The sequence below is a fragment of the Cibotium barometz genome, chromosome 16, assembly GCF_041138505.1.
Source record: "Cibotium barometz isolate CiBa-2024 chromosome 16, ASM4113850v1, whole genome shotgun sequence".
Lineage (NCBI taxonomy): Eukaryota > Viridiplantae > Streptophyta > Polypodiopsida > Cyatheales > Cibotiaceae > Cibotium > Cibotium barometz.
In genome coordinates, this window is record NC_141061.1 from 38,600,462 (window position 1) to 38,625,927 (window position 25,466).

The 25,466-nt window shown below is 40.2% G+C and overlaps 1 protein-coding gene across 1 annotated transcript; it reads left to right on the forward strand.

The window, feature by feature from the left end:
* The first annotated feature begins 6,456 nt into the window (after positions 1-6,456).
* LOC147630625 (cytochrome P450 78A4-like) lies at positions 6,457-8,532 on the forward strand. The gene is made up of 2 exons (XM_086810025.1): positions 6,457-7,539; positions 7,665-8,532. Exons 1-2 carry the CDS (start codon positions 6,496-6,498, stop codon positions 8,289-8,291), a joined length of 1,671 nt encoding a protein of 556 aa, XP_086666151.1. The 5' UTR covers positions 6,457-6,495; the 3' UTR covers positions 8,292-8,532.
* The last annotated feature ends 16,934 nt before the right edge of the window (positions 8,533-25,466 follow it).

Here is a 25,466-nt window from a genome sequence, read left to right on the forward strand (position 1 = left end):
AATGTGTTTGTGGGCTAATTTAGGCATGTGTCATGTAATTGATGAGGTAGAAGAAAAAAAATGCATGGTTCTCTTGTTGAGGAGAGTGGCATTGATAGTAAGGTATATGAAGAGGACTATTAATTTTAATGAAGAGGGCAACCATGAAGACCTTGGTAGTGAAAAAAGTCAAGATGCATATGAGGTTAATGAGATTGAAGATACAAATATTGAAGATTATCAAGATCAAGGTGTGGATACTATTGAGGGTTCATAAGCTTATGATCATCATGGTGATGGTATATACATTGATGATGCCTATGTTATGATCCACATGTTGATGGTATATTCATTGATGATGCCTATGGGTATGGTTCACATGTTGGTATCTATTGGGATGATGCAGATTCTAGTGAGCATATCACTTTGGAAGACCATGGTTATATTTTACTAGATGGAGATCTTTATGAAGTCTGTTTTGATCCAGGTGGTCATTTGAACTACTACCTTGTTGGATCATTGCATGGGAATTCCTTCACTTCATGTGGCTATGCATGTATGTATATGGATTTATGGCTCTTGGAACATCCATTTGACCCAAGTGGATACATGACTAGCCTTGCCATCTCGATGATGATGGGTTTTGACATTAACCCTTTAATTCAAAGGATTCTCGAGCCATTATCTTGGGGTGTACATAGCTTGTATTTCCATTTGACCCAAGTACTTATATGATTATCTTCACCTTAAATGGTACACCTTTATCCTTTCCATTTGACCATGGTGGCTACACAACTCATGTGGGCTAGGTGGATCTATGTGGTCACATGACTCATGGATCAATTTTTGGCTTTGATACATAGCCTCTTGTATATGATGTGTGCATGACTATCCTTTTATTTTGAGGAAAAAATCATTATAGAACGGGGATGGTTTGTAATGTAGGAAATTATGTGCTTAGATTTATTGCACTTGTATATGTGGGATAAGAGCCTAGGCACATAGAACTTCGGTTTATTATGGGCAGCTCATGTGTGAATAGTCCTTGGTGTAAGTGACTATATAAGTCACTTCTTATGCGATAGCTTGTATAAATTTTATGAACTTTTTGATATCTTTTGATATTACTAATCATGCATTGCTTAGATGGAGAACTCTCCCATGTCATAGACATCCATGTAAACAAGGTCTACTTGTCTCTCTAGACTCCACGTTAATAACCGTCCCTCTTTCTCCCTTCCTTTCACTCACTATCATGGAAAATCTTTCTCTTAATGATAAAGAAGATTATGATTAGGCTTTCTAGTCCTTTCTATATGAGTCAAGGGTTCTCTGCCCGAGATGTCCCCCAAAATCAGAATATTTGTAGCCATGGGTTCTTTACCTTAGAGACCCCCCACCAAAATTTGAATATTTTGGATGTCTTTTTTATAAGCCTTGTTTTGATAAAATGCTTGGTTCCTTTTTATCTAGGCTTTCCCTACTTAGATCTCGTACTTAGAGCCAGGGGGTTTGGCTATGGTTAGATTGATATAGGCATTATGTGTGGTCAAACTCTTGTATGAGGCCTCACATGAGAGTTTCAGGTGTTGGCATCATTGTGTTCTATTAGATATTTCAAAGTCTAGTAAGTGTCCACCCAGTAGTGTGTAAACACTTAAGGTGTAAAGGGACCTATTTTTAAGAGAACATTAAATAGGGCCTTGGTGGCTATATAAAGCATTATATATGGTGGACATATTATCATAATATAACCATTTTGTGTTGTGAAACAACTCTCTCTCTCTCTCTCTCTCTCTCTCTCTTTCTCTCTCTCACACACGCACACACGCATGCGCGCGTGTGCACACACACACACACACACATCCATGTATATGCCTAACCATGGCTCACACTCTCTCTCTTTCTCTCTCTCACACACGCACACACGCATGCGTGCGTGTGCACACACACACACACATCCATGTATATGCCTAACCATGGCTCACACTCTCTCATGGTTGAAACCATGTTCACCTATAAAAGCCTTAACATAAAACCCAATTTGGATCCCCAAGAAAGACTTGATAAGTTCATTCTTAGTTGTAGCAGTTACTCAAAAAGATATTGTGAAAATTTTATAATTTTTCCTTAAATTTTTTATTTTTTAACACAAAAAGTCAGTGATCTATTGCATTTTTTCAAAACCTCTTGGTGTGATTAAGCATATCAAATAAATATAATTACTCTTTAAAACTTCAAGAAAGTTATTAAGATTATCATTTGGTAGTGAAAAGTTTACAATGTAGGGAGAACAATCGCATGTGGTTTATGATTAGGGAGCCAAAAAAGCACATTTTATCCTCCTTTACATTGTAAATATATAAAACTAAGATGGTATGAATGTCTAAGGTCTCTTTTGACTCTAAAAGTTATTCTTTTCTATTCTTTATCTCTTATTAACTTGTAAATGCTAATGACCAAAACAATAAGGTTTTGAAAGTAAATATATCAATCCATCACATCGTGAACTAATATGTATTCATTAATACAAGTTATGCCAATGTTTCACACTTTTTAGATCATAATCCAAGGGTCTGAAAAGTTAATAGGTACACATGGGTAATTGGTATAGCTCTTAGTGACATACATAGTTCTAAACTAAATAGTATGTTGGTTAATACTTAATGTGGTTGTATGAAAATAATTCTTATAATAGCATCATGTGATATCCCGCATGTCAATTTGTAGACATAAGTATATGAAGAAAAAATAACTTAGGGGTTCCACTATATAAGACAATATGCGGCACTTATAACATAGAAAAACAAAAAACTACAACATCTTTTCATGGAGTAGCACAAACTTCTTTAAATGCTTTGCTAGCAAAAAAACCATACTCATCTTGTAGAGTCCATGTTTATAATAGGATAGTACTTAGTATAGCAATATATCGGAGAGTTAAGTGCATTAATAACTTATTTCTTAAGCTTTCATAAAGCATGCATATGTTTTGATCTTGTGATCACAATCATTGCAGGTCATCACAATGGTAAGACTTAAAATATTCAAAAAGATACAACTATGCTTTAGATTATTTGGATAATCTATGATTGTATGATTGTAAAGATTGTTGCACTGTCTAAATCGGTTACTTTTCATGGTGAATGACAAATGTTTTTGCTACACAAGCTAATGTATATCACAATGATGAGTTTGTTTTATTTAATTGTAAAGTATATCAAAATCGAGTGAATGCCACTAGCCCACACATGTGCATAATATTTAAGAGATATTGAAAGGAAGATAAAAGTGGTATTCTTCTTTTGAGCAATGATTGTGCATTTCATTAGCTTTTTATTTTTACTTAGAATGCTAGGCAATATGTATGAGCTATAAATCTTGTCCTAAAGTATATCTTTTCTAAAATCCTATGTTGTCCAACGATTTATAAGAGCATAGGGGACTTATCATCATGACCTCTAATGATATAAAACATAAAAAAAGTACTAAAACCTTAACTTTGCGATTTTATATGAATTGTGAGATTTGAACTCATTTAGAGTGATGTTACAAATTTATTATTATGAACTCTTATCGTGAGAATTTCAAATGTACTAAAAATAGTATTGAAGAAAGAATGAACTTCCTTTAAGATTACTTTTTGCTAGCAAACATGTTTTGAAGAATGAAAAAATTTAAACTCACAAGCTTATTTATGAAAAAGGACAGTTCTAGGCCTTTACATTAAGAGAACCCTCGACTGGTTCACTCTATAGAAAACCTATACATCACTTCATTTAAGAGGTGTTTTGAAATTACATTTTCTAAGAATTAAAATGATCCCTTGTTTTTATAAACTCACAATTCTTTTATAAAAAATACCTTAGTACATTTCTCTAAATGTATCTCAAAAACTTGAAATAGAAAACTTCTTTTGTTGAATTCAAGCGATACAGTACACATATATTAAAGCAAACCCCTAAGAGCGCATCATAAAGTTGCACCACAATATAGAGTCCATAGAAGCATCTAGTAAGGTCAAATTGTGAGTATCTATTGTAGCAAAAAAACTTTCCCAAGCATGAGGATTGGGGACTTTTACAAAGATTACAAGAAAGCATATAAGAGTCATTCTCTCATCAACTGTTAACAAAGGTTAGCAAAAGGCATGCCACGAGTATCATAATTTACAAAGGAGAAAGGTAACATCCTTTTAGATATGGCTAGATTTGGTTGTGAAGTATCATAATTTACAAAGGAGAAAGGCAACCTCCTTTTGGATATGGCTAGATTTGGTTGCCTTCGCAACAAGAAGATCACGTGAAAGCACACTATAATCCAAAAAAATCATAAAGCCCATCCCATTCTCCATCCTAAGGAGAAGGTCGAAATAGTCATGAGATGAGGAAGGACATCTCATTGCCTCACCTACATGTGCCCTCACAAGCGACGAATCCCCCTCTTGAGGCCCCAAGTTTTCAACTAGAAGCATTTTGTGCACATTTGATGCATGGCCTTGTGCTAGGGTCGGTGTGAGGTCATACATATCCACCCTATTACAAGACCTATTATTATCATCTATATATTGGATGAATAATGAAAGCTTCACGTCCGTTCCAAGAGCTACACCGTAATGACAAGTGTACACCTTAAAACAATGGAATTTTTGCCTTTTGGCCTTTCTTATTCTATTTGAACGTTTTTAAAAGTTTGGACGTGTGTAGCTTGGATAAACTTTTCAAAGGACATGTCCAAACATTTATTAAAGAAAAAGGTGAAATCATGTTTATCTTCACTCGTTGCTTATCTCTTCTCTATATTATCTTAAGGAAGAGTTTCACAAAGCTACCACGTGGTGGTAAGAATGTGAAGGTTCTGGAAGAAGGAAGAAGAGCACTAGTTACCCACTAGTTAGTTACCCACTAGTTTTCTCTAAGCTTATAAGGCGGTTTTCTCAAACCTGAGTTGCAGTCTCATGCAAGTCCTATTTATGGGTGTAATTCCTTATCGTGCCAGCATCCAAATTGCAAGGTTACATTTTTTAAAGACACACTAGGTCACATATTCAAACTCCTCAAGAGGGATTTTGAATATGTCTTTCCTAGGACAAGTAGCATTTTATTTGCATCATCCCAAAAAGGACACTTAAGTGTCCTTTTTTGGTACCAAACTAGTGTTAAGAGGTATTTTGAAATTATATTTTCTATGAATTAAAATGATCCCTTGTTTTTACAAACTCACAATTCTTTTATAAAAAATACCTTAGTACATTTCTCTAAATGTATCTCAAAAACTTGAAATAGAAAACCTCTTTTGTTGAATTCAAGTGATACAGTACACATATATTAAAGCAAACCCCTAATAGCATCATAAAGTTGCACCACAATATAGAGTCCATAGAAGCATCTAGTAATGTCAAATTGTGAGGATCTATTGTAGCAAAAAAACAAGTTATAAACCTTGGCTACGTAAGAGTTAGCAAGCCTCTACATGATAATATGGTAATGCAAAGCTTTGAATCAATAAACATGATTGTGAACAAGCCATGCTTTTAGATTTCCCAAGCATGAGGATTGGGGACTTTTACAAGGATTACAAAGAAAGCATATAATAGTCATTCTCTCATCAAATGTTAACAAGGGTTAGCAAAAGGCATGCCACGAGTATCATAATTTACAAAGGAGAAAGGCAACATCCTTTTGGATATGGCTAGATTTGGTTGTGAAGTATCATAATTTACAAAGGAGAAAGGCAACCTCCTTTTGGATATGGCTAGATTTGGTTGCCTTCGCAACAAGAAGATCACGTGAAAGCACACTATAATCCAGAAAAATCATAAAGCCCATCCCATTCTCCATCCTAAGGAGAAGGTCGAAATAGTCATGAGACGAGGAAGGACATCTCATTGCCTCACCTACATGTGCCCTCACAAGCGAATCCCCCTCTTGAGGCCCCAAGTTTTCAACTAGAAGCATTTTGTGCACATTTTGATGCATGGCCTTGTGCTAGGGTCGGTGTGAGGTCATACATATCCACCCTATTACAAGACCTATTATTATCATCTATCTATTGGATGAATAATGAAAGCTTCACGTCCGTTCCAAGAGCTACACCGTAATGACAAGTGTACACCTTAAAACGATGGAATTTTTACCTTTTGGCCTTTCTTATTCTATTTGAAGGTTTTTTAAAAGTTTGGACGTGTGTAGCTTGGATAAACTTTTCAAAGGACATGTCCAAACATTTATTAAAGAGAAAGGTGAAATCATGTTTATCTTCACTCGTTGCTTATCTCTTCTCTATATTATCTTAAAGAAGAGTTTCACAAAGCTACCACCTGGTGGTAAGAATGTGGAGGTTCTGGAAGAAGAGCACTAGTTACCCACTAGTTAGGTAAAAAAGGTGAATATATTATTAACATCACAGTCTAGATCATAGCTAATCATGATTTGCTAAGGCTAGTATAGTATACCGAACTCTTTTTAAGCGCACCTCGTGCGCATCAAAGGCAGTGCAAATTTGAAGTTTCCAGCGATGGCTCTTGAACTCTTCTCCGCCACATGCACCCACCTTGACCACACCCTCCTCCTCCACTTCCTCTCTGTTTCCTCCGCTCCCAGGTTGTTTTCGTCCGCTCTCTTTGTCCTTGCGTTCTTTGTAATGTGGCTCCTCCTGAGCTGGGCGTACCCTGGCGGTCCAGCCTGGGGAATGAGGAGCTTCTTCTGCAAGCCTGCTGCCTCCCGCCGCCTACCTCCCATTCCAGGTCCACGTGGCCTCCCAGTACTGGGTTCCCTCCTCTCTTTCTCCGGAACTTGTAGCTACACCGCCCACCGCCGCCTTGCGGCCCTCGCGTCCAGCCACAATGCTCGCTCTCTCATGGCTGTAAGTTTGGGGTCCACACGCGTTGTCGTCTCCAGTCAGCCTAGCGTTGCCCGCGACATTCTATGCAGCACCGCCTTCGCAGAACGCCCTCTCACCCAGTCGGCGCAGCAGCTCCTCTTCGGGCGCGCCGTTGGATTCGCGCCCTACGGAGATCACTGGCGCAGCCTCCGCCGCCTTGCCGCCTCGCACCTCTTCTCCCCATGTCGCATTGCGGCTCACGAGCGCACCCGCCAGCTCGAAGCATCCATCATGCTAGAAGCCATAGCCTCTCACGTCCATGATAGCTGCGTGCAGAAGGTGCGCCCTTACCTGCAGCATGCAGCCCTCAACAACATTTTGGCCACCGTGTTCGGCAGGCGTTACGCATTCTCCGAGCATAACAGCGCCGAGGCTGTGGAGGTGCAAAGCATGGTGCGGGAAGGCTTCGAGCTGCTGGGAGCCTTCAACATGGCGGACCACTTGCCTGCAGCTTTCGAGTGTGTCGACCCCTTGCGCATCCGACAGCGCTGTGACGAGCTAGTGCCGCGAGTGCACGCGTTCGTGCAGAAAATAATAGACGAGCACAGGAGCAGCAATATTGCTGGTGCTATCACTCGCAATAGTAACACGAGGGATTCGTGCGACTTTGTGGACGTGCTCCTCGGTTTGGAAGGGGTGGAAAAATTGGCTGATGCCGATATGGTATCCATTCTGTGGGTGAGTTGCAAAATAATAATGTTCTACCTTCTTACTTACGCTAGTCATGTATAAGCTCTCCTCACATTTACGTGAAGTACTAATTTTTGGTTGCTGACTCGTGTTTGGCCATATTGTGACAATAGGAGATGATTTTCCGAGGCACAGATACCATGGCCATCCTTACAGAGTGGATCCTTGCCGAGCTCGTTCTGAATCCTACCGTGCAGGCAAAGCTGCATGCTGAAGTGGAGGCCATGGTGGGGGTAAAGGGTGACACCGTCCGCGATGCCGATGTGGCCAGCATGCCTTACCTGCAAGCAGTTGTGAAAGAAGGTCTGCGCCTACATCCGCCTGGGCCTTTGCTGTCGTGGGCAAGGCTCGCCATGCACGACGTGGAGGTTGCGGGCCATCATGTCCCTGCCGGAACCACGGCCATGGTGAACATGTGGGCAATCACGCATGATCCCGCCATTTGGTCCGAACCCGACAAGTTCGCGCCAGAGCGGTTCCTACCTAGGGACGGCGGGGAGGACCTGGATGTGAGGGGGAGCGACCTGTGCTTGGCTCCCTTCGGTGCGGGCGCAAGAGTTTGCCCCGGCAAGGCCCTCGCCTTGGCAACAGTTCACCTCTGGGTGGCCAAGATCGTGCAACGATTTCACCTCTCCGTAGACGAGCGCCACCCTGTGGAACTTACGGAGCTGCTGAAGCTTTCCTGTGAAATGGCGGTGCCTCTGTCGGCTCATTTCACTGATAGGCAGCATCGGGCATGAGAATAATAATATAGTAACTGGACTCTACTAACTTTAAGCTACCGTGGTGAGAGTGTTATGTGAGGGAGAGTTACCTCTTTTGAAACTAGGTCCTGTACTTCGTAAAGATATATATATATATTAAAGTTAATTCAAAACACACTCTTCACACAGACACACAAAGCTTCTATGTTGTAAGTGATTGTTAAAGGTGTGGTCTAAGTGCAACAAATTCAAATAGCATCCCTGAAACGAGCATTCATGAGGTATTTATTCGCACACCCTGAAACAGACATTCATTAGCTATTCATGCACACACACAAACACTATTCTTCTTAATATAAAATGTATGGCTTTGTGAACTTTTATGCTGTAATTGATTGTTAATACTAGTTTGGTACTAGGAAAGAAAAGTGTTTAATGTGGATATATTTATGTTCTCATTATTAGTGATCCACTTTATGGAATTATTTAGAACAGATGGACAATGAAAATCAAAGGTTTCTTTTTTTCGATATCATTGGGTATATAGTGAAGAAAAATTGAGATTTTTTGAAATCACATTGGTTATCTCTAGTAGGCTTTTTAATTTCATAAGAATTCATAGGCCAAATTACAGTTGTGATGCAGAGCTCTTTGAACTATACTTGGATTGAAGGCTTTAATTAGCAAATTTCTCATGTGACAATCCAAAGTTTTTGGATATGCATTGCTTCAGAAACATATGTATGGTGTAATACAATCCATCTTATGCCGCTAAAAAATCGATTAGAACTTCAAAATTTAGGTCTCCATAAAAATTTTAAGGTATTTAGCTGTCTCAAAAAAAAAAGCTTTGAGGATTTTTATAGTTGAGCAAACAATAATAGATTAGGACCAAATCTTGCACACATGTTCTGTACAATGTTATGCTTTGCTCGTGCATTTTGTGAGAGCTAATCACATATACACCTATCCTTTTAGGTACTTTGTTTTAGACAAAAGTTTAGAAATTTTGAACCATATTCCATACTATAGAATAAGAGACTAATTTATGCATTTTTTAATATCTCATAAGGCTTTAGGTGGAATATCGAGTCATTTTATATAATAATAAACACTATTTTCATAAGTTTCTCACTAGATGATCCAAATATAAGCAAGGGTTCATATACGTTATTTTGTTATCAATGCAATTTTAAAAGTTGAGACCATCACCTTGTCTTACAACTAAATTAAAATCTTTAAATATGTATGCTTGACTGATTATTTTAGTGAAGACATTGATTTATTAGTATGTGTGTTGGACTAAAATAGTGGGTCCACATCTCTGTGAAAATCCATCTGATACTCTGTGGCCAAGGGTCTCCAAGACTCGAGGTGCGGGGGCTGATATCCGGGCCAATAGGAAATCCTTCTAGGTCTTACCACCGGGAAGGAATCCTCTAATAATCAACTTGCCCAGCAGGGCACGACTCTGAATAGCAAGCTCAATGAGGCCTAGACTCCCTCTACGACATGGCTGAATGATCACTCTCCATGCCACCTTGACCTTCGGGCTGGCCTCACATCACTACCAGCCCATAAGAAGTTCTGGATCAATTGATTGTACCTAGCCAATACATGCCTGGGAGAAGGCCTAGCTAGGGAGAGCCTCACAGAACTCTAGTATAATAGCTTCTTTCGAATACTTAGAAGGAGAAGAGTGAGCTACTGCTCAAAAGAGATATCAATTCCCACCTAGCAACCAAGATACCAAATTGGAGTGCCGCTCGAGATCCACTAAAAAGCCTCAACTAGGCACCAAGTCACGGCGGGTGCTGAGTCTACCCAAAAACCACATGACTTGTTCCAGTTGATATGTGCTCTTGATGCGCGACCAAAAATCTCGATCGCCTCTTCTGAAAGGAAGGTTGTTGTGATGTCTACAAACTCTGAGTCAAGAAGCTCCTTCTGCATGGGCAGAGGGAAAGATGTAGTCCTTGAAGCCCGATCTCCTGGGCTGAGAGGAAACTCCTTATGGCCTTGGTGACAAATAGGAAGAGGTAAGATGCTAGAGGACAACCCTACCAAATCGAGCAAGAAAGGGGGAATCCATGGGCTCCCTGAATGAGAACCTAGCTATGTGATGCTGAGTAAAGTCATGAGACTCCACAAATCGAGTCCATGAGGAAACCCATCCGGCTCATTGTGCCCTCCATGGGGAAACCCATCCGGCTCATCTTGCCCTCCCGAAAGCTCCCATATACCCTATCATAAGCATTCTCAAAGTCTCAGAGTAGCACTATGAGGTCCTGCTGTCGCATCCTAGCTGAAGATGTTGCCTCCCAAAAGGTGAAAATATTGTCCAAAATGCTCCGATCCTAAACAAATCTAGTTTGAATGTCATGAATCCAGTTTGAGAGAAAGGGGGGCTGAAGTCTCCTAGTAATGGCCTTGGCCAAGATCTTATAGGCAGTCCCTAGAAGAGTGATGGGTCTCCACTGTTGGATCTCCAATCTATCACCACACTACTTGGGAATCAAGTGAATCATGCCCTCTAGCACCTCTCTGGCATGGAACCTGTGAGCATAATCTCATCAAGTGAATCAAGCCCTCTAATAGCCTCTCTTGCATGGCACCTCTTATTAGCATAATCTCATTAAAGGCAATGCGAAGGCTGCCTTCCATGAGGTCCTAGGTATTTAGCTGTCTCAAAAAAAAAAGCTTTGAAGATTTTTATAGTTGAGCAAACAATAATAGATTAGGACCAAATCTTGCACACATGTTCTGTACAATGTTATGCTTTGCTCGTGCATTTTGTGAGAGCTAATCACATATACACCTATCCTTTTAGGTACTTTGTTTTAGACGAAAGTTTAGAAATTTGAACCATATTCCATACTATAGAATAAGAGACTAATTTATGCATTTTTAAATATCTCATAAGGCTTTAGGTGGAATATCGAGTCATTTTATATAATAAAAAACACTATTTTCATAAGTTTCTCAGTAGATGATCCAAATATAAGCAAGGGTTCATATACGTTGTTTTGTTATCAATGCAATTTTAAAAGTTGAGACCATCACCTTGTCTTACAACTAAATTAAAATGTTTTAATATGTATGCTTGATTGATTATTTTAGTGAAGACATTGATTTATTAGTATGTATGTTAGACTAAAACTGTGGGTCCACATCTCTATGAAAATCCATCTGGTACTCTGTGGCCAAGGGTCCCAAGACTCAGGGTGCGGGCTGATATCCAGGCCAATAGGAAATCCTTCTAGGTCTCACCACCGGGAAGGAGTCCTCTAACAATCAACTTACCCAGCAGGAGGGCAGCACCACTTTGAATAGTAGCAGGCTCAATGAGGCCTAGCCTCCCTCTACGACATGGCTGAATGATCACTCTCCATGCCACCTTGACCTTGGCTGGCCTCACATCACTACCGGCCCATAAGAAGTTCTGGATCAATTGATTGTACTTCACCAATACATGTTCGAGAGAAGGCCTAGCTAGGGAGAGCCTCACAGAACTCTAGTATAATAGCTTCTTTTGAATACTTAGAAGGAGAAGGGTGAGCTACTACTCAAAAGAGATATCAATTTCCACCTAGCAACCAAGATACCAAATTGGAGTGCCGCTCGGGATCCACTAAAAAGCCTCAACTAGGCACCAAGTCAGGGTGGGTGTGCTGAGTCTACCCAAAAACCACATGACTTGTTCTAGTTGATATGTGCTCTTGATGCGCGACAGAAAGTCTCGATCACCTCTTCTGAAAGGAAGGTTGTTGTGACGTCTGCAAACTCTGAGTCAAGCAGCTCCTTCTACATGCGCAGAGGGGAAGATGTAATCCCTGAAGCCTGAACTCCTCGGGGCTGAGAGAAATCTCCTTATGGCCTTGGTGACAAATAGGAAGAGGTAAGATGCTAGAGGACAACCCTACCAAATCGAGCGAGAAAGGGGGAATCCATGGGCTCCCTGAATGAGAACCTAGTTTTGTGATGCTGAGTAAAGTCATGAGACTCCACGAATCGAGTCCATGAGGAAACCCATCCGGCTCATCCTGCCCTCCCGAAAGCTCCCATCTACCCTATCATAACCATTCTCAAAGTCTACTGCTGTCGCATCCTAGCTGAAGTTGTTGCCTCCCAAAAGGTGAAAATATTGTCCAAAATGCTCCGATCCTGAACAAATCTGGTTTGAGTGTCATGAATCCAGTTTGAGAGAAAGGGATGAAGTCTCCTAGTAATGGCCTTGGCCAAGATCTTATAGTAGGCAGTCCCTAGAAGAGTGATGGGTCTCCACTGTTAGATCTCTAGTCTGTGACCACACTGCTTGGGAATCAAGTGAATCAAGCCCTCTAGCACCTCTCTGGCATGGAACCTGTGAGCATAATCTCATCAAGTGAATCAAGCCCTCTAATAGCCTCTCTTGCATGGCACCTGTTTTAGCATAATCTCATTAAAGGCAATGCGAAGGCCGCCTTCCATGAGGTCCTAGTGACAAAGAAAGAAAGAGATTGGAAGCCCGTACGCCCCTGGGTAATGCCATCATCGCCTCTGGCAACTCCTCTGCTGCTCTGTGAATGGAGTCAGTAGGATTGAAGAGATGGGGGAGCCACCTCTCTCATGTGTCGCCAAACCCTCTCACGCGCATCCATCACCTGCAGAAGAGAACGAAAGAAATCAGTGGCGATGTCTCTCACATGGGGGGGTCAAAAACAATAGCTCCATCCTGGCCACGCAGCATTGCGAATACCATCTCTCCTCTTGGGGGGGGATGGCTATCTTAAAGAAGTCTCTTGTGACTCTATCCCTATCTTGGGTCCAGAATGAAGCTCTGGCATGATATTTGTACTCCACCCTCCTCTCCTTAATGGGTGTAATCTCTGTGTGGTCGGTAGCAAGCTAGCTCTCAATCCATGGGCTATCTGGGGAATGCTCCTTACACCATTATAAAGAGGCAAAGTCCCTCAGAATCCTCTCTTGGTCTTGAAAGCCCTCTAGTTTGCTCTGGGCTACCTCCTCCAAGAAATCGCTGATCTCCCCTAGCATGTAGCAGAGCCTGACGTAAAGTCCAGTCCTGCCCAAATTTGCTTGATCTTGTTGTGCAAATCTTGGAGTCCTAAACGAGGCTGTCCGTAATCCTAGAGCTCACATGCATGTCGTGCCTCTAGGGTCCTCGTGGGATAGAATAATCGGGGTATGATCTGAAAACAAAGTGGCTACCAAAATCCTATATTTGATCTCGAGAAGCTAAGGCTCCCAAGGCTACACCCAAACTTTGGTAGATGCCACGGGCCCGGTCCCCCTAAGTGCCAGTATCAACTCCTCCTGTTGGGCAGAGCACTCTACTCTTCGAGACTGTGGTCGTACCTCCTCCAAGTCTATCCTCTACTGCCTCTATATTATGTTGAAGTCGCCTCCCATACACCAAAAGTAAGATTGGGGAAGGGCCTATCAAATTGTGCTCCAAAAGAGGGCTCTACTTGCAGTGGCGTTCGGGGCATACAAATTGAAGAAGCCAATGCTATCCTCTCCAATCAAGATGGTGACCCACTATTCTCGCCCCAAGACAATTAATCGTGAGCCTGTCTCACGATTGGCACAAGCTAATCATAGAAAGAGATGCAAACTCCTTCTTGAGTCCATGTGGGGCCAAAGGATGGAGACCAAAAGGTATGACTCTTGCCTAGTAAAATCTTCCCGCATCGAATACACCCCTCTGAGAGATACGGAGGAGATACGATGCTCCTGAAGAAAAAGGATGTCAATAGGTCCCCCCACTAGGGCTCCTTGAAGCTCTCTTCTAAGGATTCCTCCTCTGTGAAAGCGCTGAGGCCCCCCTAAAACCTATATGTTCCACGAGACTATCCACATATCAATCTCTATGTGAGGCGAACTGCCCTCCACTTGAAGAGTCTTGGGCTAGCGAGGGTTTAGATGGGGAATAATCACAATCCATCCTAGGCACGCAAACTGGGGCACGGATCCTGTCCTCCATGTGACGCCACTGCTTCCAAGTTCAAGATTATGTGTACTATGGACTCCATCGATCACAATGGAGGTACCTGTAAGAGGGGGGGAGAGGTATTACAACATAAGTATGCATGAACACAAAGAGAAACACCTGGAGGTTGGAGGTCACCATCTCCTTCTCCTGGTCTCTATGGGTTGAGCCTCCAAGCTCCATCCTAGCCAATGGCCATAGATAAGTGACTATGTCGGTGATGCAAAGATCATGAAGATGATGCGATAGCTCAACTGCCTAACCTTTGATGGGCGATAGTCATCGAGTTTGAGTCCCACTAAGTCCGTGGAGTTGCACTCACAAGGAAATAGAAGATCATCATGCCATTATCTGGCGTAGAGGGTATGGAGTGGTGGAAAACCACACATATCCGAAGCAGTGCTACTGTCTCCTCAAACATATCTGTCCCTTCCACCGAAAGACAATGGAAGAAACTATAATCCATTGGCTGCCCTAAGATCCTGATTAGCCTAAACATTGCTAATCCACCTATCAAATCCCTAAGCTTAAACTCCCACCAATTAGGAATAATTAGAGGGAAAAGAAGAGGGTTAAGTAATGATTAATAGTGGGATGAATAAGATTAATTATTGTTAAGTTAGAGTACCTCTAAATTAGTCAAAATCCACTAATTTAGAGGTAGCCTCTAACTTTAGCCCTTTCCCACTTACCTAGCATTAATGAGGGGGTCTTAGTTGTCTCCCACTCACTTCTCCCTCGAATTTGAAACTCAAATTTCAAATTACTATGTCCAATCCATTCTAAGTGTCGTGGCCTTACCATTCCAAACTTCCCTAGCTATTCCATTCTAAAGTTTCCATGATCTTACCATTCAAAGTTATGTGGCCGTTCCATTCCAAGTGCCATGCACTACAAGAGAGAAGGCCCTATTAGCGACATTTTACGTTACGTCCCTCAATAGGAAACCTTTGGACATCCTTTGGGCCCTTTGCTTATGACCTTCATTAGCAATGGACCAATAGGAAGAGAGGAGTGTGCACATTTGGTCTCCTCCAAAAGTAGACGGCAACTAGGCTTGTCTCCCTCATTACTACATTTGTGGGGTTCAAAATGTAGGAAAGTGGCCTTCATAAATTAGAGAGGTGGAGTGCAAAAAGTAGGAGGGTGCCATAAAGCAAGGGGGTAGCTTCTAAAAAGTAGAGGTCTCGACAAATTTCAGCCCCATCAATCTCATGGGTACAAAAACCCTAAAAATTAGAATTTTTCAAAAAATTTCAAAAGTGCATTTTCCCTCTCAAAACCCAACCCAAACCATACTATATCAAAAAACTTCTTTTTTCACCTCAAATTTCTCTCCCTACACATTATTCTTCTCTCAAACATCATCCTCTTCACCCCAAACCTCAAATCTCCATAGCTCTTTCTCTCTCTCTCTCTCTCTCTCTCTCTCTCTCTCTGCTGTGCGTAGATCTGCAGCCTTCTCTATCTCTATCATGTGAATGTGCACACATTCAAATCTCCTCACACCCACATCTATCTCCCTCTCCCCAACAACCTCTAATTTGTATTGTGCAACCTTCTTTCTTTCTCTCTCCCCCCTAAAACCTTTCTAGTAGAACACACTATGGTGGGTACTGCATCTTTCTCAAGACGAAGGCCAAGGGACGAGGTTGGGGCTCTGCTCATGCACAATACTAGGGATGAACATGGTGCTTGGGTTGAAAAACAGTTTCAAAAGGGAGATTGGGTGTATTTGCAGCTGAGTGTGCCACTGGACCGCATCGAGTTCGGCATCGAGATGTGTTTGAGAACCATTGGAAGGGGCGTCTACTAGGATTCAAGGAAAGAAGGCATGATGGATTGGTGGCCCTATTGCAACATGTGTACTCGGCATTGAAAAATTCTTTGAGCCCACATCGTCATACTCCTCTTTTCCCTTGCAAATGTATGCTTTCACTTTAGTATGTTAGTGTACATGGTATTTGAACTATTCTTTTCAACTTTATTTGATAGTTTCCTCATTTCCAGATATTTTCCCTTCCAACATCATTGAGGAAAAGCCCATAAGGAGCTTCACAAGAACATTATATGCATATATGCGTATATTGGGGACGGTGTATTCTGTGATAGTGCCCCTTCTAACCTTGCTAGTCGAAAAATTTTCTTCTACACCCACAAATATGTAGTCCCGACATAGGTCAATGGGTTTGGTAAGCTTGAAGAAGTCCCCTCTCCTTCTCTCTCTAGTGCTGAATGGTCAATGCCTAATGTTTGGACTATTGTTGCTCTTAAAGCAAAGATGGCCAATGATATACATTCTTCTTTGAAGTACACAAAGGCCTCAAGATCGGTTGGTCTTAGCTAGGCATGACATGTGCATGTGTTTGCCCACATGTTTAGTGGAGGAAATATTTGGGGGGGGAGAAATTTTAATGACATGGCATCAGTCTACTAGATCCACAGACAATGTCATGTGCGCACCATCTGATTTGCTTGCATGGAGACACATTGAAGAGAAGTGGCCTATTTTCAAGGAAGATCCTCATGACATTCATCTATGGCTAGCAACGGATGTTGTGAATCCATTTGGTCTATGGAGTTCATCATGGAGCACATGGTCTATTTACCTTGTAAATTACAACATTTCACCATAGCTGGCGATAAAGAAGGGACACCTCTTACTATCATTTTGATAGTTCCTGGGAAGTACAAATTAAAGAACATGGATGTATACTTGGCCCCATTAGTAGAGGAGCTTCAAATGCTATGGGATGGCATTCAAGTTCATGATATGTCCAAGCGCTATGGGAAAAGAGTTACAACTATGCAAGGTATACTAATGTGGATTACGCATGATTGGCCAGGCTACGGAGAATGCTCGGGTAAGTTTTGATACATACACCCTGCAATTTTCTTTGCATTGTTACTTAATTAATTAAACTTGTGAGGTTTGGCACGTGTGGTTTCTCTAATCACCTTTCTTGTTGATTTAAAGGATTTACTACATCTGGATACAATGCATACCCCTTATGTGGACCTCATTTGGATCCTCGTTACTCAACATCACTTTGAAAGAAAGTGTACCAGGGTCATGTGCAATATCTCCTTGAGAATCACGAATTGTGAGAGGGAAATCTAGGCAGACCACCTACGTGTTTAAAGACAAGTGACTAGAAGAAATCATGGAGGGATGATGGAAATTTTACATCCCCAAGGATGAAGAGGCTCTCCATTTTTCCTAGACTTCCTTATTGGAGCGATCTTCTAATAAACCATCTACTAGACCCAATGCACATCTTCAAGAATGTAGCTGAGGTGCTTTGGAAAACCATGGGTGGAACTAAAGAAATTAAGGGGGACAAAGGGATGATCTGGTGGTTGTAGGTCATATGGAAGAGTTGTGGCCACAACCATGACTTGATGGAAAGGTGGTCCTATCGAAAGCACCCTGGGTCTTAAATAAATTGGAGGAAAATAAAGTTAAGAGGACCATCGTAGAATTTTGCACTCCAATCGGATGTATGCATAGCCTAAAGGGTGCATTCACAAAAGATGACAAGCTGATTAGTTCAAAGTCACATGATTGGCAAAAGTTTCTACAATTTGTGCTTCTAATTACAATAAAGAGATGCCTCACCAAAGAAATAAGAGCTACCATAGACAAGAATAATACATTGGTGCATTGGATCTCCACCAAGGAAATAAGGCAAGATACCTTAGAGTCGGCACATCTAAACTCCTTTGGAAGCCATGTGTATGGTAGAAAAGTTTCTACCAGCAAGCATATTGACCATTTAGATGCAACTCTTAGTTCATGTCTCGTTGATGAGGTTGCAGTTGCAGGGACTGTCCATAGTCGATGGATGTTTTCTCTAGAGAGATCCATGAAAACCTTAAAGGGATTTGTGCGAAAACGAGCTTGGCCATAAGGTAGTATGGTTGAAGGATAGCTTGTACAAGATTCTCTTATTTACATGACATAATTTCTCAGTACATCTGACCCAGAGATGCCTCGGCTATGGAGCCATCTTGAAGATGATAGAGTAGTTGGGGAAATGCCACAAGGAAATGGACTCGTAAGGGGATGTACAATACCTTACGAGATAAGATCAATAAATTTTTCATCTTGAACTCAAATTCCATGGTTAAATGGATTGAAAGATATCAAGAGGTCAAGGCACAACGTATTGTATCTTAATGAAATTTTAGAAGGAGTCGAACAACCATACCCTCCAGAGCTTACATAACTACCTACCTTTCCTTCGCGTAGATAGTTGATGCAACAATAACACAAGCAAAGTATAATGGTGAGACTATCATAGAGGAGGAGGAGGAGCTTGCAAAAGGTTGTGATTGGCATGAAAAAGAGTTTATATATCATGCATCACCTTGCATGTTAATTCTTGTTGTGCTTATGTGAAGTGGTTCAAGGTCATAAAAAATGGACCAAATGCAACTGTAAGGAAGGACAAGAGTGGGTTTGTCCAAGTTGACTCCACAAAGTTTTGAACTGACCAGAGAGATAATGACCATATTAGGGAATTTGGAAAAATCCCATTACTTTTGGAATTTTCTTTTCAATCTAATTTTTGGTGTATCTTGCACATACCAATTCCAAATTTGTCAGAGAATGTGGATTTAGAACCTACTCTTCAAGAGCTTTCTAACGATATGTCACTCTTCAAGAGCTTTCTATAACAATATGTCACACGAGGGGGTTTTGATAAAACCTTAAAAAGATTCACCATGCCCCCATTTTTTGATTAGGGAAAATGGGAATTGGGATTTTCCCAAATTCCCTAATATGGTCTTCATACATTTGTCCTACCAGAACATTGTGAGCAAGTCATCTTTAAAGCAGATCCAAAAGATCCAAGGTGGGTGTTTGTAGTCCAAGTTCCTTCTCATATATCAAACAAATTTTTTTAGGCGAGAAACTAGATGAAGAACAACAGAGTCACATAATGATGGAGTTGATGTTATTGAAACTCAAGAGGCAAATAATAGAGTTGATATTGAAATCCAAGAGCCAATTGCCTTGAGTATATAGTTGCAGAACCTATGTGGCCTCAGGGACATATTCAAGAGCATATGGAAGAAATGTACTCATTGAGTTCTAATGGAGAGCCAAGTACATCCGACACGGAGCAGCATAGATGACCTTGATCCTACAGAAGAGCAAGCCATTGACCAAATGGTTCAACAGTCTTTAGGTGACATTGAAGAGGATATAGAAACATTTCTTGAAATTGACCTTTTTGGGGCCATGAATCTAGCTGAGGATGATAGAATAAATGATGATCTATGACTTTGTAACTTTGATTATAGATATAAGCAATGAACTTTTAATTTGTAAATATGACTAGTGAATTTTTCTTGAAGTCTCTTAGAAAAATTTGTTTATTTTAAAAAAAATTACCGGCGCTAGATACGGGCACGATGCCGCTCATACCGGTGCACATACTGACGCTCGTAAAATGATATATTTGATTTGCCAATAATAGTCGCTGATAACCGACCATTCCCTTGTAGTGTTGGGCTGACATATGTAGGTTTATGTCTCATAGCTTAGGTGTCTAGGTTCACATCTCTAGACTCAAATCTATAGGCTCACGTCTACAAGTTCACGTATCTTGGCTCACATCTCTTGGATCACGTATCTGAGCTTACGTATACAAGCGCGCATAAGTATTATTTGTATGAAATCCTTCCTTAGTATGAAATAGGCCTCATTGGGGCATAGATTTCTAAGAATTGGACGAATGACAAGGTTGGTGCAATAGTTCCCGAATAATAGGATAATAATTTTTCTTGGAAATTGTAGCTTATATGATGAGATAATCTTCTAAGGACATGGGTAGGTGTATCTGTATAGATCTTTATGGTTGTAATAATGCACTATATTAGATCTATGTACCTCTAAGCTCACATCTACATGCTTAAGTTTGCTCACAGCTCACATGTCTAGGTCCACGGCTCATGGCTCACATTTTTAAGCTCATGTCTAGATTCATATCTTTTTTTTGCTGAATTATGGATTCATGTCCCAACAAGAGCTAGTTTGCTTGGTTTTTGGTAGTTTTTAGGTTTTTTAAGACTTTATAAGGTGTGATTAGTGTTCTATCCTAATTAATGGCTATGACACAAATAATTTAGGTATTTTTATTATTTTTTGATAGTTTAGCATGCTTCTACTCTACCAATTCCACAATACATGAACAAACTATGAAAAATTATGGAATACATGGATAAAAAATTATTATTTCACTCTAGTTCAGCCTAATGGAGCTCAATGCTCATGCTTTTGGTGGAGAGGATTCCACTCCTATTCACAATTTATATGTTAACTCTTTGATTAAAGCAATAAAATCTAAGCCACTTGGGCTCCAATTTTAAGTAAACCACCAAAAACTTAGAGGTTTTCCTACTAATAGATGAGCATAGATTTTCCCTAACATAAAATAAACTTCAAATGGAAATAGAACACACAAACAAACACATCCAATGCTCCAAAACCATATGTTTTTTGGAGTGTGATCTCCTAATCAATATGGAGCAATATTAGGTGATCCTAATAGCTTAGAATGGATGAAAAATGGAGGTAAACCCTAGGCTAGTTCCTGGTAGTGGTGCCAAATCTTTTCAAGTCAAGAAATTACCTTAGCCTTGCTGAAGCATGTGTATCATTGGGTTTTGACTTAGAGAAGCCACAAATGCAACTTCCCATGTGGGTACACTAGCTTGTCCACCATCGCATCCTGACCCCGTTTTCACACCGGCGGAATACTCCTTGCTAAAAGAGTAAAAGGAGAGCTCCCATGCCTAGATGGAGGCAAGAAGAGATGGGCCTTTGTGGTGGTTCTCTCACAAAGGTGGGGGAAGAATAAGATGCTATTGCAAAGAAGAAAACCTATAGTCAAATCTATCTTGCTTGCATCCATCATGCAAGCAAGATTCAAAAGAATATAAACAAGCAAGAAGAGGAAAGGAGAAGTGACTAGTTTTACCACTTAGGCCGACCAAACTTAAAAAATGGTATGGTCTCTATTACTACTCTTAAGCAACCATGTAAAATAACTCGATAGAATTTCCGTATTTGACATTTAGTGTATGTAAGGCTAATTTATATGTTCCATGGGCATCTTAAAAAAGTGAAGTGTCCGCTCTCGTACTCATAAAATGGCAAAATACCTTACGAACGACGATAGGCTGGGTGCATAAAACCATGTTAACCAACAGAGTGGTTCACAAATACCTTACGAACGACGATAGGCTGGGTGCATAAAACCATGTTAACCAACAATTCTTGACGAGACTTTGTGCTAGGCTAGACTGACCTAGGGACTACCCAAGCATCAACTCACATCTGGTAAGGGAAGCCCTTTGTGTAGGTAAGCCCCAAGTTATGGCATTACCACCTAAACTTCTTGGCTCTTATTTGTTCCCTGGGTGTCGGATTCAAAAACCAACTTATACACAGTGATATTGACATCTAGGGCTACCCTCCTGCCAAGTTTGAAACCAATGTGCTAAATATAAAATAAACTACCTATTTCTAGCAATGCCCTGGCCTTAACCTTTGTCTCCACCACGCTCAGCTAAAAATAGTGGGTGGGGGGATCGAAAAAGTTAGATTTGAAGTGCTAGGCTTGTAGACTATTGGTGGACATTCCATGTACCAAACCGTGTGTAATTTTTGACAGTGTTTGTCCTATTGCAGAGATCATATCAAAAGGTCATGTTATGCATGCATTGTTGGCTGACATTTTTGGTCCATTTTATCTCTTCTAGGCTTGGTCTAGTATTGCCTACAATTTTCACATCATTTACTTGACTTGGACAAGCTCATATTGGAACCAAGTTCCAGTTCTTCTTCATTTGGGGAATAAGAAACATGGGGAGGGGTAAGGAGCTAGTGTTAGGGACCACCTCATTACAAAGGGATCCAAGCGAGCATTCACATAAGCCCATTATAGAAGCACTTTTACGCGGAACCAAGTTTTAGTTCTTCTTTGTTTGGACAAGGAAGATGGAATACTAGGAGGGGTAAGGAGCTAGTGTTAGCGACTACCCCCCCATCTCAAAGGGACCCAAGCAAGTATTGATAGGAGATGAGTGCTATATTACAAGGTAATAGACCTGATAGATGTCACAATTGTTAGAATCTTCCTTTTAGTGTCAAAGGCATAACTTGAGCATATCAACTCCAAATTTTTTGGAGGTGGTAGAATTTTCCAACACGATATCACATGTGGGGGTTTTGACAAAACATTCATAACCTTCACCATGGCCCCCTTATTTTAAATTAAAAAGTGATAATATGGCTCTTCTTAGAGGGCTCCAAACATTACAAAGCACCGAGGGAAAATGGTTGAGAAAGTCTATAAGTGAGGGTTAACCCTCATGGATATTATGTAAAAGGTTTGAATAACCACTATCGCATGGTTACAAAGGATAATAAAATGTCAGAATACTTACAGTAGATGTAAACATGCCTAAGTACATTGGATGTAAGCATGTCTAAGTAAAGGCTACAATGTTTGCACATAGTACATGTGAGATTGTAAGAATGGTAAAAAATTTGCGAGAATGGTTACATTAGATGCAAACATGCCTAAGTAAAGCCTAAGTACATTGGATGTAAACATGCCTAAGTAAAGGCTACAATGTTTACACATGGTACATGTGTATTGTAGACATTGAATTTGGCATAAGCATATTGGTCATGTCAATATTTAGCATAGCTAAAACATATTCCTCCGGACCAAAGCATTGTTATAGGTTTGCTGATGTTCAAAGTGGATGGAATGTACAAATTATGTGAAGTATGACAATTGGGAAATAAGTCTAAGCATGCATTTTCACATGACAAGAATGTGAGTCAAGGATCTCTAAATGTTGTGCATTTTGATATTTGGTGACCAACAAAGGTGACATCAATCAAAGGATGCCATTATCATGTATATTTTAACTATAATCACACTAGGAAGGTCTGGATATATTTCATGAAAGATAAAAGTGAAGTTTTTATGCACTTTTAGAGCTTTAAGGGTATGGTTTTTGACAAAGATAAAGGCAAGCACATTTAAAATACCTAAGATCAGATGGTGGGGGACAATATTCCTCCAATAAACTTTAATAGTGAGCTAAGAGATCATGGGATAAAGTGGTAATTTACATGCATATACACCCCATAATAAAATGAAGTTGCAAAAGTTCCCCATGCGTTGATCAATGAGAAAGGGATGCCTCAATTTTTTTGGATTGAGCAGTAGAGCAACTGAGTTTATATTTGAATAAAACCCCACTATAGTAGTTCATGGCATGATGTTTGAACAAAGTTTACTGGTTGAAAACAAGATTTGGCACACTTGAAAGTGTTTGGCTATACCAGATGAAGTGAGAAGCAAATTGGATCCCAAGATAGAAAAATGTATCTTTATTATAATACTCCCTTAAGAAAAAAGATCTCAGATGCTATAATCCCACTACTCATGAGTTGTAAGTATGCATGTATGTTGTTTTTTATGAGATAAGTAGCTAGTATACACCAATAAAGGATTCCATAGAGATCGATGTAAACATTAATTTAAATGCATCAAATGGATAGTAGCAATCACAAAGTGGGTCTATGACTATGGAATAATGCCAAGAATTTTGACATATCACTTGGTGGTACTATACATGCTAAAAATTCATCAAATTCACATGTATCACGAAAGGGAAAAGAGAAGGTGGATCAACCTTCCATAATGCATGATGTTTTAGTAGGTCATTCATTTGTTGATGGGGATAGTGGTGCAGAATTGAGCCTTGATGAGGAGTTTGGAATCCCCATTGTTGTTACACTTGGTCTGATACTGATCCATGTGTAGACAGTTCTATGAGGGTCAAATATCTAGTGGACAAGTTGATATATGATGGGTATATAGCCCATCATTTTTATTATATGGTCAAAGTAATACCAGAGATAGAGACCATACATTTTGAGGCTTAAACATAAAAAATGGGAAGATTCCATGGATGAAGACATGGCTGCATTGGAAGAAAATGATACATGGGAGTTGGTGGCTTTGCATAAGGAGAAGAAGAGGAAAATGGATGCAAGTGGGTCTTTTAAGAAAGGCAAAATTAATATGGGTATATAAGGAAAGACTTGGTAGAGCCAAGGGATATGCACACACCTATATAAATAATTATGAGAAGGCTTTTAGTCAGGTTGCTACAATGGCAACAGTGAGAGAGAAGTCATTACTATGGCTGCAACTAAGAATTGGTCTTTACATTCAGATGGATATAAAGAATCAAAATTTATATATGGTAATTTACAGGAGGAGGTCTACATGGTACTAGGATATGAGGACCATACACATCTATATTTTTTATATAGTTATGTTAAGCCTTATATGGCTTGAAACAGGCACCTAGAACATGGCCAAACAAGATATGAGGTTATCTTCTCACTATTACATTTCCTATATCCATAGCTGATTTTTTACTTTTTGTGAAAAAGCCATAAAGGAAAATTGTTCTAGTAGTCATCTATATTGATTATTTGATTATTTGATTGTTATACACATGGACAGTGACATTGACATTTATGAGGTGAAGATGCTCCTTAAATGGAAGTTTAAAATGAAGTATTTGGGTGAGAGATGCAATACTTCTTGGGCACACAGGTGATTGGAGCACATGATAATATTTTGGCTATTACAAAGACATTATGCTTTAGACATGATGTTGAAGTATGGGATGACAGGTTGTAACCCAATCTTAGGATCGTTGGAGTAGAACATGAAATTGGTTAGAGATACATGTGATATTTTAGAGGAATTTATTATGTACATGCATATTATACGGAGTTGGATTTACATAGCCATTGCTAGGTTAGATTTGAGCTATGTTGTTGGGTTGGCCAGTTAGTTTATGAAGGCCTTAAGGAAGGAATCCACACTTGGATGTTTCTAGAGGATACTGAGGTATATAAAGTCCACTCTACACCATAGACTTTTCTATGAGGCTAGGGTACTACAGGCATAGGTCCATGTATATATATGCATATATTGTGTTGGTAGTGTATCAGACAAGAGATTTACAAGTCGCTTGATGATTTCTTTTGAGAGTGTTATTATTATCTAGTGTAACAAGAGGTAACCAACGGTTGCTTTATCAAGTATAGACAGGGGCAGTGCTATGGTAACATCATATGAGGTAGTTTGGTTATAGAAGCTATTAGGTAT